This window comes from Brassica rapa, chromosome A04 (assembly GCF_000309985.2).
Source record: "Brassica rapa cultivar Chiifu-401-42 chromosome A04, CAAS_Brap_v3.01, whole genome shotgun sequence".
Classification (NCBI taxonomy): domain Eukaryota; kingdom Viridiplantae; phylum Streptophyta; class Magnoliopsida; order Brassicales; family Brassicaceae; genus Brassica; species Brassica rapa.
This window is the reverse complement of record NC_024798.2, coordinates 16,596,882-16,613,658: the sequence shown is the minus strand read 5'-3', so window position 1 is coordinate 16,613,658 and position 16,777 is coordinate 16,596,882. Positions and strand designations below refer to the sequence as shown.

The following is a 16,777-nucleotide window of genomic DNA, read 5'->3' as shown; positions in this document are numbered from 1 at the left end:
CTAATGCTCTCCTCTGCTGTTGATGCAGTGTCTGTGATCTTTTGGATTACACTTGGTACAGTTATTCAAGAAGCTTATGAAATCGTTGTCATGCGATTATTATGGTTTCTTTTAGTGATTGGTATCAATTCTATCTTCTATTTTATCAGTTTATCATTTTGGTTGGCTCTTTGTAGCCTTGTTGTATTCTCCTCTAATGGAGTTTAAACTCTTTTAAGATAAATGCAAGTTTGGTTTGATCAAAAAAAAAAAAAGACTATATTTATATATGAGATATGATTGCGAAAAACTCCGCTTTGACGTTGAAAAAGAGTTCATGCAACGTCACCATCTATTATTTATTTTCTCACAATGTTAAGAAATCCTATAAACTTTCGCAAACTGTAAGGATATTAAATTCGTGGCCGAGACACTATAGGTTAGGAGAGAACTGAAATATGGACCATTTTGACATGTCTTGCGAGTTATTAGTCAAGCTTTCTAAGAGTCTTCTCAATATATAGCTCCAAACATAAACGACATATTAGATCATTAAGACACGATGTACAAAATGATTTTGATAACCACTTATGCCAATGTCTTCTTTCTTCATTGTCGTTTTCTAATCACCACACTATATGATAAGTTATTAGCGGGGCCTTCCCGAATTTAACTAATTATTTTTACCTAATATCAATTGTTTTTGGGGATCTTCATACATCTACACAACGGCTAAACAGTGACAAGTTTGTGCTCATTGGGGCTAACTCCGGTCTCTAGCTTTACGTGTCTCTCTCCTTTTGGCTTTCTAATAGAGAGTATATACATGTTATAAGAGTAATATTTCACATTACATAAATATGTTTTGTATATATTCCTTTATTTTTCAATATCAATGTTAGGAATCATATACACACAAAAATCAAGTTCTTTTCCTATGAATGACTCCTTCAAATATTTTGAACATACCGGTTTGACATGCTTATAAGAAAGAAAATGCATGATAGTATAAATTGTTTGGCTACTAGTTCTGTGCCACCTAATGTAAATAAGCCTAAATTTGAATGATGGTAGTACAACTAATGACATAATGGCTTCTTTTAACAAGCAGTGAAAAACAAGTCTCAAAGAATTCCATTTTTATGAATAAATCAACTAATATAATTTGATGTAACAATTTTGTATTGTCACTAAATAAAACTAAATATGTGCAGGACTATGGAGTGACAATACTTCTGTATAGAACACAGTTTCTAGTAGACGTGGTTCAAGAAAAGGCAGGACGAGTGCTTGTGCTTGACTCCATCAAACAAGGAAATGCTTGGCTTGGCATGGACGTTCTGATCTTCAACTCCTGGCATTGGTGGACTCACACCGCCGGAATCCAGCCGTACGATCACATTACCTAACCTTAAAACCCTCTCGATCTCTTCCTTTCTCTTTTGACATTTTTCTTCAAGCGTTTTTATATATACTTGTTAGTTATATCATATAACTTATATGTTCAATAATGGTTGGTAGGTGGGATTATATGAGGGAAGGAAACAAATTGTACAAAGACATGAACAGGCTTGTGGCTTTTTACAAAGGACTAAACACATGGGCTCGTTGGATTAACTACAATATTGATTCTTCACGCACTCAAGTCTTCTTTCAAGGCGTTTCTCCTGTCCACTACGAGTAAGTTCTAATATCTATTCTCTCAACTCCTTCCGTCTAAAGTTTAAGAATAGACTCAAAATAATATAAAGCTTTGAATTCAAAGGCGATGAAATTCCATATACATCTTCAAAACATAAACTGTGTTTCATTAAAAACAGTGGAAGAGAGTGGAACGAACCACTGAAGTCGTGCAAGGGCCAAACTCAGCCGTTCATGGGACAAAGATATCCAGGAGGATTGCCCTTAGGTTGGGTTGTGGTTAACAAAGTGTTGAGCCGAATCAAGAAACCCGTCCGCCTTCTTGATCTCACAACTCTCTCGCAGTATCGCAAAGACGCACACCCAAGTCTCTACAATGGTATCGCAAAGGGTCTAGACTGTAGCCATTGGTGTCTCCCTGGTCTCCCTGACACTTGGAACCTACTTCTATACGCATCTCTTACATCATAGTTCTCGTTTTACATATTGATTTGTTCTACCATTTTAATATGAATAATTTGTAGTATCCTTGTGATTGTGATTGAGATTCTTCCCTTGTTAATCTTTCTATGTAATTAACATTGTTAGTACTTACATTATGGGATTAATTTCTTATATATTTGTTATATTATTTTTATTTCATATCCAACCCATTATAACGTCCGTATATAAACTTCACCTATCTGTTTTGGTTTATTGCTTCTCTTCCCGGTGGTTTGGGCTCTGTTTTGGTTTTAAGGTTCAAGAAGAGCTCAAAAAGGTTACTAGAATTGTGCCTGAAACGGTCTCTACGGAGCTTTGCTTGCACGTCGTGGAGGTTGAATTGGAATTATCGCGTTGGTTAATAAAGGTTTAAACGCTCCTGAAGATAAGTATGGATTCAAACTAATGACACAGGGACATGGATTCTCAATGACGTTAAGATAAATATTGAACTATCATGAATATAGCTGCAATACCATGTTGTTGTTACTTATTCTCAAACAAAAACAAATACAATAAAGAAAATGCAATAACAAGATTGATTATTCATGTACATGAAAGAAGAAGAAGAAGATCAACAAGGTATGGTGGAAGTGAACCACTCCATAACATGAATTGGGGCTTTGATCAACCCTAACGCCATCTCCACCAGTATCGTCACGCATAAGCAACACGGACATATGCACGACAGCAACAATCTACAGCGATCACAACAAACAAAAGAATCACCAGAGATTCAAAGTTTCAATACAAAGAAATCGTAAAACCTAAGCAGAGCATCAACAGAGATTCCCCAAAACGCGAATCTTCGGTGCTGAGAGCACTATTCAACTTAAGAATCATAACGAAACTATCACTAGAGGAGAAATCTAGGGACTGACCCGACGATCCAGATGATGACACCGACGATGGAGAGAAGGAGAGATAAGAAGGCGAAAGGGAGACCTAAGAGGAAACCGAGAGGACGGCAGTCATCTGCGCACATGGTGGCTTCTCCAGCGAGTTTTCTGTTACAGTCGTGATGAGTCGTCTTTTTTGTAGAGCAGAGGAAGAAGAAGAAGAAAAGGAAAATATAAACGATGATCGACCCGTGTTTGGTGCAGCTGACGCGTTTCTTTTTTTGGGTATATGAATCTTCCTAATAAATGCGCTTATACTTGACCAAATAAATATATACAGTAAATACTTATGGAGACCAAATACATTTAAAATGATACATTAAAGACCATTCCAATATATTACTATAAATGTTGAAGGTCCTAGTTTTTTTTATTGACATATTTATAGATATGTTTACATAGTTATTCATGTTATGTTTGTGAAAATATTACCTTTTAATACATATAAGATCTCCACTCTTTAGCAGAAAAAAACTCAAATTTTATGATTTATGAGAAATATAAAAATCAATTGAGTAAGTACATTTATGGACATCAATTTCTATCATATAGGTGAAAATATTATATCGTTTTATTAACGACTATCTAATGCATTTACAATTTATATACACAAACTATTTGATAAAATCTTTATAATCTCTTACCAAAAAAAAAAAATCTTTAGAATCACAAATTTATCCTCACATCTACAGAATAAAGGTCAAACCTAACATCTTATCAATCTGCAATATTAACTTTGATGTATAGTTAATATGTAGAGTATGTGTATTTTCAACTTAGCGTTTGAGGAACATATTTCATCCATAAGTAATCTCTTTCATAAAAAAGTGGTGATCCTTTTATATTCATTTTAGTTAAAAATGATCTTTATAAAATAATATCTTTATATCCAGGAACTTAAAAAATAATATCTTTATATCTTACTAGAGATTTTGTCCGGGCTACGCCCGGAATTATTCAAATAATGTTACTATATATTACTTTATGTTATAAAAATATGAATAGAAATTGAATTACGAATGAGTAAAATTACAAATTTTTAAAATCTAAACTATGTATGGAATGGTGGACAAATGCGGAATATATAAAGAATTTGTTAAACTTTAGCTATTATCCAAAATATTTTATCTTACATATTTATGTTATTTAGAAAATATATTTGTAATCTCCACATCACATATTTCTTTGTTTAAATAATCTAATTGTATTTAAATTGTTCATTTGAAGAGAACGTAAAAAGAGGCATTGTGGTTGAGAGAGACTGCGGAGACATTGATTCTAAACCAAACGTGTGTATAAATTAGTTAGTAAGAAAGGGTTATTATTATGTTCAATTTCAGCAAGTTTCCCGAAACAACATAGTATGAGTATATTTGTTATTTGGATGCCAATCCTAGAAGATCGGATTGCTATTATACGTAAATGTATGTGTTAGTTGTTATATTTTTCGATAACTTGGACTGCTTAGGCATTTAACAAATATTAAAATGAGTGTTATTAATATAGTAGTACTAATCCACTGTATTGGTTTTAATATTTTTGTGATTCTTTGATTTTTATTTTAGCATTTAGATATTTATAACATGTTAACTGATATCATATCTAATGATATGCTCTAATTTTATTTTGCTAACATATCAATTAAATTTTCGTATATATATATAACTCATATTTTTACGGTCCCACGAAATAATAAGCTAACATAATGGGTAAAGATGATCTATCACAGATATTTTTCCCTCTAATTAAAAAATCTTGTTCCCGGGAATATATATTTTCATAATGAATGACTACAAAAACAATCTAAAAGGCATGTATTATTGTATTCCAAATACTAAATACTACTTTCAAGATATAAACATAAAAAAATAAGTTAGTTGTGAAGCTCAAAATAAAAAAAACAAAGAGTTTTATTCAGAATGATATTCCTTATATTATTTTAATAATATAAATAAGCATAAAAGATTAGGTAAAACGAAATATAAGTCCATACAGCGGACACTTATTTTTTTTTTAAATAAAAGCAAAGTCGAAACCTGCATAAGATGAGATGGAGGATTCTCAAATGCTAAGCAAGCGTAGTTCTGCATACTGGGCAGGTTAAGTTCATCTTTACCCAGCCTATGATGCACTCGTGATGATACGAATGATTGCATACCAAAGTGTTCAATTCTCCACTTGCACCAAGCTCATTGTGGCAAATTGCGCAGATGTCATTCTCTTCGCTAGGGACGGAATCTCTTCTGCTGTTTCGCAGGTCGATTGTATAGACGTCGAGATCAATTCTATTCCAAGCTTGTGGGTTGAAGTCAGTAATCTTAACAATTACATCTAGATCTGTACCTGTGACATCATCAAGTGTTGGCATAACACCCGCGACATAGTCAGTAGTCTCATCCACAATTTCTGTCACCGAGTCAAAGTCGATTTCATGATACAGAAGCATGTATTCCATATCGCTGACTGTACCGTCGTCGAGGTGGCCGTTACTTGATGTCTTCAGTGCTATTGATATTCTGATTGTTGTTTGCTGGGTGTTGGGCCTCTTGATCTTCATGGTGAGAGTTCGTTTAGGAACTGAGCAAGTTGGCTTCTTCTTGTCGCTTAGAACCAATGTATACGGTGGTGGATGATTCATTTTTAGTATCTCGTATGAGCTTTTTGTTGCAACTGGATATAAGATTGTATATGATGAAAATTATGCTGATAACTATTTATAATGACTTGGTCAAACTTTAAAGGATAAATTTTCAGGAAACCTCTACCAGAACAAAAACGTTCACAACTTAATAAAAACTTAATTGTTTATAAGTTTCTGTCTCATAAATTAATAAATTGATTATGGTCTTCTGTTATCATTTTTATGTTGACCTTATACGGTTAGTTTAGAAATTACATTACTTGGTGAGATACAATTCTTATAGGATTATTAGAAATTGTTAAAACAATTTTTTTATAGCATTATTAGTAACGGCTAGACTAAAAAACCAGGTAAATGGTAGTATATATATTTTTTTTTTTGGTTTAAAATCCTCAGACATGACTCATTATAACTTTACATTGAGGGTTTAAGCATCGCTTCTTCATATGACTAAAACCCGTATAGTGCATAGAATCAAACAAAACCGTGAACATAGACCTAAACGTTTCACCGGGACAATACTAAGATGTTACAAACATAGACCTAGTCGGAGTCTATAATATGTTTCCATTTTTAACAATACTAAGATGATCTCAACAGTGGTGGAACAAAAGAGTAAAAATATTTAAAACCGAAGGATAATATAGACATTGACATCACACCCAAACATAAACTTCATTGAGATTCAAATTTTGAAAGGAGTTGAACACAAACCACTTGCCAAAAAGAGCATATATTAGACTTACACAAAGTCTTATACGTAATACCTAATGTATGAAACATCATTCACGTTTTTAGAGAACGATGGACTTCACAAAAAATACTTTGCAACCATACTAACAAAGTCTTCTACGCCCCCTTGGACCACTCCCATCACTTCTTAATTCACAGATGGGGATACCTTTTCCAATAAGATCTTCATCACCTGGGAGCAGAGGAATTTCTCTCTGAAGCATTAAGAGTTGATAAATAAGATTTGGGAATACCAGGTTCGTGTCTAAATCTCTTACGCGGGCCATGTCGATCACTTGTTCATACACAAGCTGGCCAAAGTCGATTTGCTTGCGTTTGGTAACAGCATACATGAGACGGAGACGCTTCTTCATCATCAAGTCTGAGTCCGGTCCTGGAAGCCAACTACGCTCACACACGCGATATAGGATCTTGAACGGATCGAACAGAGCATTGAGACTAAACCCTGTCCATCCAGCACATTGACCACCTGTGAGATGAGCGATTGCATGATCTAACACGACCTCTTTCCACTTATATGGTTGCTCAACGGGTGGTGTCATCATCAATTCGTTGATCAACGAAGGAGAGAAACGATAGACATATCCTCTAATTAGAACTCCATCATCGTAGAATGGTATGTTTGAGATGAACTCTCTCACAACTCTAGGACAGAACGGATTCACATGCAACACCGAGTAAGACCACCCTATTTCATCAATAACCCTAAACACATCATCTAACCTGCGACTCGAAGGATTTAGGGAACCTTGAACAACAAAACCTCGAAGGCAGAGAGAGCGATACACGGTAGAGGCGTCTTCGTTAGGATGACGGCGAGAGTAACCCCCAATTGGTGTAACGGTTCCGTAGAATAACAATCGACTTTCTTGGAGACGATCTTCGAACGTCTTGAACGGAACTCGCGACCGGAACTGGTATTCTTCTCCGTTTGAGTCATCGATCTCGCTGAACCTCCGAGTCCTAGTTCCAACGGAAGAAGAAGGATTTAGATCAGACATGGCGAGTAGTTTGGAATGGAAGCGGTTGAAAAAGAAGAGGAAGGGTCGAGTTTTCCCTCGTTATAAAGAAGAAGAAGCGATTAGTTTATCCCTATCAGTGTTTAGATATCATTTGTTGTGTGCATATATTTCCAATGAGTGTCTTTGGTCCAGTGGTAAAGCAGCATCCGCGTTTAATATAACCTAGGGTTCGAACCCCCATCCCATCGCAATTAAAATTTTAGTCAAAATTTCAAATATTTTTGGCTTAAATAGAGATTTGTGCTATCCAACCACTCGTGTTTCCACATATATATGTTTCCCTCATCTCATCCGGTTAATAGATATTTTTATATTGGGCATATATAGTTCAATGAGTGTATTTAGCCTAATGGTAGATAGGCATCCGTATTAGTTCTTATATAGGGGTTCGAACCTCAAAAAACCCGTTTTTATTTTTTAAAACAAACCATTTTCTTAGCTTATATAAAAAGTTATATATTTTAGTCATTTATATATGTGCATTTTCATTAGTGTCTGTCTAAACAAAGGCACTTAGCATACAATAGACTGATTTTTTTATGAAACATAATTTATATAGCCATTAAATATCATTGACTATAGAATTGTTCTTTATACTCATAAGAAATAATTCCAACGTACTAAAGAAGACACTAAATTCTGGAGACACTATTTTATACAATATTAGCACATCAAATCGAATATTTGATCATTTTGTAATAAGGCACTTAGCATACAATATACTGATTTTTTTATGAAACATAATTTATATAGCCATTAAATATCATTGACTATAGAATTGTTCTTTATACTCATAAGAAATAATTCCAACGTACTAAAGAAGACACTAAATAGGAAATAGGAAGCTTGGTTGCAGAAGCTTAAGGGGATGCTTCAAAACGGAAAAAGAAATCTTGGTTCACCGGGCAGCAGCCTAAGGGGAGAGTTACGGGAGAAATAATACGTGTTTGATATGATTTAGGTAAATCGCATTACTTGGTTGATTAAAAAATGAGAAGATATATTCTCGATTTAAAAAATCGTGTTTGATATGGTTTAGATATTGCTTGATTACTTGATTGGTTCTTTTTCCATAAACGGTACTAAATTTATGCCTTCAACAATTTTATGGAAAGTAGAGTAATTATGTAGATTGGTAAACACGTTTTTATCCAAAGTAAAATATGCACTTGAAAACCTCCTTTTTTTCCTAAAATGTTGCTTTCATTACAGACATTTTTCAAAAAAAACCAATAGTTCGTTAAAAAATGATTTTCATATTCGGTATTTGTCACAAAGTTATATTTCAAAACACCTAAAGAAACAGAGTTATAAGCCTTAAGAAGTAGAATAATGATAATCAAAACATAAGCATTCAGAGTATATAAAGAACTTTAGAGAAATTGAAAGAAATCATAAGTCAATAACAGAGAGAGCAAAAAAAAAAAAAAAACTTTAAACGTAATCCCATGCAAGACATGATACGCACACGTAAGATCTACACCCCACGCTTAAGGCGTTTTGCTTTGCCCATCTCATCAATGTCACCATTGCTCTTACTTCCTTCTGCCGAATCCCCACTGATTTTGGAAGCTTCACACACCTTTGTTCCAGTCTCAAATCCCTCCTCCAAGGTTGTCGGGTTGTAGTTTCCTCCCGAAGCTTCTGTGACTGGTGGAGATTCCATAGGGAGAATCTTGGTGACAGTCAAAGATCGAGACTTGCCATCTAAGTTGTGCTGTGTAACTTTTACACAAAAGTTATGTTTCTGACCAATAGTGCTGATTAAAGCTTCGGGGAAAGGCACCTCTTGAGTAACTCCTTGGTCTCCATTAGCCTGACATTCAAGATTATCAATATTCAATTCTTACGTGAAGACCAATATAGAGAGTACCAACACTAAGAGGTCCGAGTGATGAAACTTACCTCAAAATAGCTGCTGACTAACTCGGCTGCATGCTTCCCGGTTAACTCAAAACCAGCATCGCCAAGCAGAACAAAAACAGCTTGCTCACTGTTGTCATAGACAGATATCTGTGCACGGTACCTGCCATGAGAAATTAATAAGCTAATACCATTCAAATTGTTATTGAGAATTGAGAAGTGAGTTAGAATAAATACTGTGGCACTCCTGATATGTTGACTTTCCCACATTTTGAACACATCAAAGAAGTTGGGCCTTTTGTAGCCTTAGTATGGCAACCACTGCATGATATGTAATACCAGGTTGAACCATGGACCACATCATCAATCGTAGCCGTGCACTCAAAAAAAGCCTCCTACACAGCAAAGCTCTATAAGACTCAGAATTTTTAATAAATGACTAAGAAATAAGTAGACCAATTCGTACCTTATTAGATCCATCCCTGATGTAGGAGAATATTTCTCCTATGGTCAGTGTCTCCCTTTTAGTAACCACTTCTGCATTAACCAACTCAGCACTCTGTGGGTTAGAGCCCAACCTGAGACAGAGTAGTAACATTTTGATCCATTCATTCATTGATATGGGATGAGGCAGCTATAGATTAAATATAAAAATGTAAATATATATAGATTTACCAGCTAAAGTAGTCGACCGTAGGTTGGACGTCGCAGTCCATAAAGACACGTGAGGAGGACATTGTAGTCAGTGCAAGAGTACCTGTTGTGTTAAGCAACACCCATTTAAAGACCACCAAGAGTAGATTACTAATTGTAAGAAAATTTCTAAAGTTAGAAACTGAACCTCCAAGACTCTTGGTGTTAACGGTCGTCACCAATAACACGCTGGGGGTCCGTTCGTATGATTTGAATTTTTTGCAGAAGTCTCTTGCAGCCTGGTCCCAAAGGTAGAGCTTCACCACAGGTCCACTGCAAAATATTGTCACTAAATGGTTAATATAAGTAGACAGACAAAGTGTTTAAGAAATAATAATTCACTTACTCGTATGACTGCACATGAACCAACACATGCCTCGCCCTAGCTATTTCCACTTCATCAAGAACGGGGGTCCCCGTGAGACACTGACCATTAACCAGCTTCATGTGCCCAAGTACATCTATACCATTAATCAGTAAGCGTGTAAGTAAGAAGACTAAATATGGAAAAGCATTTCAACAATTTCATAGAAAATAACCAGACATAGAACTCAACCAGCTACCAGATTCTAACCAAACTATCCTACAATAAAAAAAAAAATTACCAAACACTGAGTGTAGTAAAAAAAGTCCTCCTCAGGGTACAAACGAAATTAGTAAATCTTATTTGTAATCTTATTTGTAATTGGCAGATCAACCGTAAAAGAAAGAGTAGTGCGCACTAAGTAATCTACTTTCTCATAAGCAAACAAAACCACACACGCATAGCACTGTAAGCAAAATTCTAGATTAATCATCAACCATTGCAACTCATAGATGGTGTGTGTGATAACAGAGATTACCGTAGAGGTCTCCTTTGCTATCACAGCCAGCTTGAAACTCCTCAAAGGAATGAAAACGGAATCTGTCTTCTTCAAAAGGAGTGGGACTGTCTTCAAGAACAGAGAGCTCCGAGTTCCATGAGAACGACACCGTCACAGCATGATCAGAAACCCGATACATGGTTTTGTTGCTTGATCCATAAAAATTGTTGAGCTTGTAAAGCGATCCAGGCTTCATTTTAGACAAATGTCTCTCGATACGGCTTGGAGAAATGAATCCTTGTATAACAGATCCCTGCGAGAAAAAACATTACCAATAAATAGTTTTTTTTGTTTTATAAAAACTAAGGACAGTGTAAAAATTAACTATATAAATCAGGATCTAAAAACAAATTCAAGAACTATCGAATATGGTAAATCGAAGAAACTTATCGATATAATATCAGGAGATAAAAAAAATACAAACAACGTTTTAAATAACAAACAACCAAGAAACCTATCGATATTAATCACGATCTAAACAACACCCCTTACAACGACCTAAATAACAACGAAGCTAAAAACTATATAAATCAGGATCTAATAACAAATTTAACAACGATCGAATATGGTAAAACGCAGAAACTTTTGGATATAAAATCAGGAGGAAAAAAACCTAAGATCGTTTTAAATAACAAAGAACCTAAAACTATATTGGCTGAAAACATATACCTCCTCGTCAATTAACAGCATCTCAATCCCAATAAGCGTCTTCTTCAGAGGGTTCCAAGCCTCCCAGAAATGAATCAAGCGGAAACGCAGCTGGGTTTCGTGGGGACCCGGTGTGACGTCGCGGAAAAGCATGATTTTGTCATCGTGATCGGAGGTAACAGGGGATTTTCCATTCGGTTTGATCGCCATAGGGTAAGGAGAGAAGTTCGAGATTTGGTTTCCACGGAAAAGAGATGAACAATATATAAAGGGGCAGGAAAAAAGCAAACCGAAACGAACTCATAAAGGATGAATTGATGGATGGAGATGTCATGGGGTATTGATTGTAGAGAGGTGGATCGAAATTTCTGTAACGATGATGAACAAAGAGTGAAGACGAAGAGATGGAGGCGCAGAGCTTCGAGGGTTCCGCCTCGCGTGGGTTTGTTTTTTTTTTTAATATACTCAGACCTAGCCCAATAAACCAACCGAAGCCCAACAAATTGAAACCATTTGATTTCGTTTGTATCGCGACCCATTTAATTTCGTTTGTTTTTCGTTCTTCGTATCGCGACCCATTTGATTTCGTTTGTTTTTCGTTCGTATCGCGACCCATAAACCCAAAGAGAAAATAAAAACAGAAATCCTACGTGGATTAATCAAATGTTATCATTGGCTGAATATAATTGCCTACGTGGACAGGCTATAAACTCACTATTTGTTCCTTTTAGTATAGAGTAGATTTGAAAAGGATTTATGATGTTTTATATTAACTAATTAAAAATTATGTATATTTTATCCACACGTTTACGTTAGGTGTAATAATAGTAGTCTAATCTTAGACAATAGTTTGCTTCTTTTTTTTTTTTTTTTTTTTTAAAAGACAATTGTTTGCTTTGTCCTGACGCTTCTACCAAAAAGGGAAATAAAGAAGCTGTATGAGACGGAACAATAAGTACTGTACTCTAAGAACTTTGGTCCCCATATGCAGATAGATGACTATATTTACACAATATGGAGTCTATGTGATAGACATATGAAAAAAAAAAAAAAGGAAGGTGATTGTTGGAAGTTGGAATTGATCTCCACAAACACAATGCAATGCTGCGCAACACAGCCTGAGCTAGAACAGTTGATTCTAACAATAAACAAGCTAGTGACTTTGCCCTGACTAAAAGTACTGACTAGCTAGTGAGTATTGTTGTTGTGGGCTATTATTAAAGTAGGTTTACTAATTGGATAAACAATCATGTTGCCCTAGAAGAAAAGTAAACAAGGCCTATTTATCCTTTCAAGTGCTTTTAATCTCAAGAATGGCAAGTATCAGGCCCATTTGCTGATGAGAATGATAATTTCCAATATGCTATCTCATGTGCGAATCATATCTCTTATATATTATTTGAAAAACATTACAACTTTTTTTGTACCCACATGTCATCACTAGAATGATTCTTAGAATCATTAAAGAAACAGGTTGGTCCATCTAATTATATAATAAGTTTTTTATTAAACTAACAATAAATTCATTATTAATGTACTTTATTATTTCCTTAAATAAAATTTACGAAATTACCTAATGTGACTAAAATATATATGACAATTAATGATTTTGAATAATAAGAATTTGATAAAAAATAGTGTATCTTCTATCATATTTGTTTAATTTTAAACTATTAAATAAATTAAACAACCACAAGAACCATATAATAAAAATTTAGATTTTTCTGTATATGTTATATTTTGAATTTTAAAAAACGACTATAAATTACTAAAATTGTTAAAAGTCTCACATTCAAATTTTGTGATCCATGTTTTAAATTTTTTGTTATGACAAAATACAAATGATTACAAAATTATATAAGTAAAATTTCTAATTTAATTAATTATTAAGATTAATATATATATATATATATATATCGTTTTAAATTAAACTATAAACCATATAAAATACATAAATATTTTAGTTTCAAAATTTACTTTGAACAATTTTTTTGATAAAAGTTTTGAACAACATTGACAACTTACTTTTTAAAATTATAAATTACTAAAACTATTATCCCACAATGAAATTTTTTTTATCAGTAATTTAAAATATTTTCTATAAAAGATACAAATGATAAAAATAAATTATATGAGTAGAAATCATCATTTAATAGACATTAATGTTAAAAATTTACTAAAATATACTATGTATATTAGTATCATTTAAATTTAATTACATATTCTATCAAAGATAAAAAAAATATTTTTTTGGATTAATAAAATTGATTTATATGTTCGCACCAATTTAATTATATATTTAATAGCTACTGACTTTTAATTATTCAATATATATTATTATTTCATAATATGTAAAAATATTTAATACATAAAATAATCTTTATATATAATGTTCATCCCGCACAAGGCGCAGGTCTTAACCTAGTCTTCCAATAATTCATAAAATACAAAGATTTCAAACTACTTCATGTTTATATCCGTATCCAAAACTGATTTTAATCCTTCTGCCATAAAAGATGGAATATATGTATCCAAATTTTTTACCAATACAGCAATACTAAATAGTTTTTTAGTAAAATCAAGAACATGCGTATCTGTTATGCAAACTTTCACTTGGCAAGTCCTAAATCATTTTTTTTTGTATCTAGTCAAGAGACATGCTATTTTTTATTTTTCAACAACTTATTACTCTTGTCGTCATATATGGGTCATCAATATTCTATATGGTTTCAACCAGGGGCGAAGCTACACTATTGACTATGGGGGCCTGTGCACCCACTAAAATATATATATTTACAATTTTGTTTGTGAAATCTCTAGGTTTAGTGGTAAAAACTACTTCTGTGCACCCATAATGTTTGAAGTTCAAGTCTCTTCTGCTTGTATTTTTACCTTTTTATCATTGGTGCATCCAATCCAGAAAGAGTTTAGATTCGCCCCTGGTTTCAACGGGTGAAAGTAATTTCCTTGATTAATGAGAATGCCAAGTCTAGAATATTTTTAATTGATAAATAAGTAATACAAATGAAGTCAACAGATTGTATATGCGTAGACATATGTGCGCGAGATGAATCTTTTTGTTGGAGAATATGTTCATTTGTATTGCCATTTGTCAAGTTCATAGTTTAAATTTTTTGAACCTCTCAACATTTTTAACACTAGTTAATGTCGGCGATTTGTAAGAGTGCAACAAACTGTTTCTACAATTTCGCAGTCTTGATTATTACCAGTCACTTTATATATAGTTAAAATCTGTAGTTGATGACAACACTTCTTAAGCAAACGTCGTCGAACTTTAAAATATGTAATCACCAAATATATTTCACATAAGCGAAATGAAAGAACCCAGTACATAAAACTCGAATGTCGACATTAGAGAACATAGAACTAACAGAATACAAGCTGTTAATTTAACATTTTACCAAAAAAAAAAAAGAATACAAGCTGTTGGTTACATGCTCTTACTCTTCCAAAGTCACATAAATAAAACGAATTATATATTAGATACGATTTTCCGGAGTGTATCTTGAATATTGACTATTACAGTTATCTTTTATAAAACTTAAATTAATAGTTTGGCCATCAAATCTCTCTAAGTAATCGTTTTGATCATATGTATATGGAACTGCTAATTTCAATTACTATATTCTCTACCTTTACTTTTTTTTCCTTATAAATGAAAAAGTAAAACTCAAACCGGGGAATATTATTTATAAGCCAATTGCTGTTACATAAAAGGTAACTCATTGGAGACACACGAAAACATACAGAGAAAAAGTTTGATGTATTAAGACAAGGAGGTACAAGAACACCAAAACCTTCTCTTTTTTTTTTTTGAAACACTAACACCAAAACCTTGATACAACAAAATTGTACGTCAGATTTATGAAGGGGAAAACGAGAGAAGAAAAGCATATAAATGGCGATATTAGATGACCTGCATGGATCAGTCACAATTATTGTGCTTGAATCTCCGGTCAAGTAAAATATCCGTATAGATCATTCAATGATGTTGCGGGTCAGGTCCTCCCGGTGAAACCCTTTCCGAATCTACTAAAAACCTCCTTTCATTATATCCTTTGAACTTGGAGAGATCAAACCCGAGCTCACGTAGGAGAACCTGACTATTTATAGTGCCCATGTTTGCAACTCTATCTGCATGGAGGATTCGGGCCTGAGTACTCAATATTGGTGATGAAAATATTATTAGGAGCATGATAAGAGCTTGTTTGAGGATTAAATTCTCCATCGCAGGGTATTGATGAGGAGAAAGGTAACTCGTTGGGGGGGGGGGGGGGGGTTTAGGATCGAGAAACAGAGAGAAACAGAGAGCGAGAGATGCAAAATGGGATGAAGTTGAGAGAGAGTGTGATGACTTGTATGCAATGATATATTCTATTTATAGATCACAAGATCTAGCGAACATACTAAGTCTTCAGTCGTTTGGCTCAGTGGAGAGAACATGATGGGATCCACAACAAAAATGAAAGGCAAATCTGACTCATATATTAGGATTATAAAACTTATGCACGTCCACACAAAAGCATTATGACATGGGTTATTCAACTGATCCAACTTTCGAAATTCTCAGGTGAAAATCTATCTTCATGGACCATTAGGTATTTACTTTACATGTATATGGTTGATTAATAATCAAAAAGTTAGATGTTAGGATTATACGAGGATAAATATAAAAATGTCAACTAACCCAGATTCTCAGGGCATCTCCATCCCTACTCCATTTTTTCCTCTAAAATGGAATAAAAGTGAATATGGAGTAAGGAATGCTCCAACCCAACTTCATATCTCACTCCATAATAAAGTTTACTCCATAAATGGAGTAATCTATTTTTTGTTTGTTCTATCACTCCATTATGGAGTGGGAAATGGAATAGGATTGGAGTAATTTTATACCATTTTCACTTTTACTCCATTTTGGAGGAAAAAATGGAGTTTTACATTGGAGATGCTCTCATGCGAGGTTTATAGGCTTTTGCATATATTTTTAATTCATTAATTTGGTTTTGCTATTTATTGTGGATTTTCTTGAACAGTTTTCACAACCTTCAGTTTTTTTACGTCACCATTAATTTTATAATCGTAGGTTTACTAGAAATCAATTGTACATTAGCAAAAAAAAATCAATTATATATAGCAAAACCTGTTTTATTTCAAAATATTTAAACAAAAAGAGAAACCTACACTACAAGAAAACAGCGGTGTTCTGACGGACGTTCCGACAGAAAATGAATTCCTCGGAATATACCGAGGAATTTCCGAGGCAATTCCGAG

General features: G+C 33.8%; 5 protein-coding genes across 5 annotated transcripts; 1 reads left to right on the top strand and 4 right to left on the bottom strand.

Moving 5' to 3' along the window:
• The first annotated feature begins 1,099 nt into the window (after nt 1-1,099).
• LOC103865393 (protein trichome birefringence-like 40) lies at nt 1,100-2,262 on the top strand. The gene is made up of 3 exons (XM_018658160.2): nt 1,100-1,369; nt 1,501-1,659; nt 1,800-2,262. Exons 1-3 carry the CDS (start codon nt 1,311-1,313, stop codon nt 2,089-2,091), a joined length of 510 nt encoding a protein of 169 aa, XP_018513676.2. The 5' UTR covers nt 1,100-1,310; the 3' UTR covers nt 2,092-2,262.
• Nucleotides 2,263-2,524: 262 nt separating this feature from the next.
• Nucleotides 2,525-3,250, bottom strand: LOC103865104 (signaling peptide TAXIMIN 1). The gene is made up of 2 exons (XM_009142884.3): nt 2,985-3,250; nt 2,525-2,801 (listed from the first exon to the last, which is right to left on the bottom strand). The coding sequence occupies exons 1-2, from the start codon at nt 3,086-3,088 to the stop codon at nt 2,678-2,680; spliced, it is 228 nt and encodes a 75-aa protein (XP_009141132.1). The 5' UTR covers nt 3,089-3,250; the 3' UTR covers nt 2,525-2,677.
• A 1,820-nt stretch (nt 3,251-5,070) lies between these two features.
• Nucleotides 5,071-5,640, bottom strand: LOC103865392 (E3 ubiquitin-protein ligase MBR2). Its single transcript, XM_009143187.1, has one exon. The coding sequence runs from the start codon at nt 5,638-5,640 to the stop codon at nt 5,071-5,073; it is 570 nt and encodes a 189-aa protein (XP_009141435.1).
• Nucleotides 5,641-6,299: 659 nt separating this feature from the next.
• Nucleotides 6,300-13,044, bottom strand: LOC103865391. Its single transcript, XM_033290575.1, has 7 exons — nt 10,817-13,044; nt 10,321-10,435; nt 9,957-10,247; nt 9,748-9,859; nt 9,519-9,676; nt 9,324-9,444; nt 6,300-9,234 (listed from the first exon to the last, which is right to left on the bottom strand). Exons 1-7 carry the CDS (start codon nt 11,031-11,033, stop codon nt 8,896-8,898), a joined length of 1,353 nt encoding a protein of 450 aa, XP_033146466.1. The 5' UTR covers nt 11,034-13,044; the 3' UTR covers nt 6,300-8,895.
• Nucleotides 13,045-15,170: 2,126 nt separating this feature from the next.
• On the bottom strand, nt 15,171-16,777 carry LOC103865103 (CLAVATA3/ESR (CLE)-related protein 6). The gene is made up of 2 exons (XM_009142882.2): nt 15,341-16,777; nt 15,171-15,303 (listed from the first exon to the last, which is right to left on the bottom strand). Exon 1 carries the CDS (start codon nt 15,732-15,734, stop codon nt 15,489-15,491), a length of 246 nt encoding a protein of 81 aa, XP_009141130.1. The 5' UTR covers nt 15,735-16,777; the 3' UTR covers nt 15,171-15,303; nt 15,341-15,488.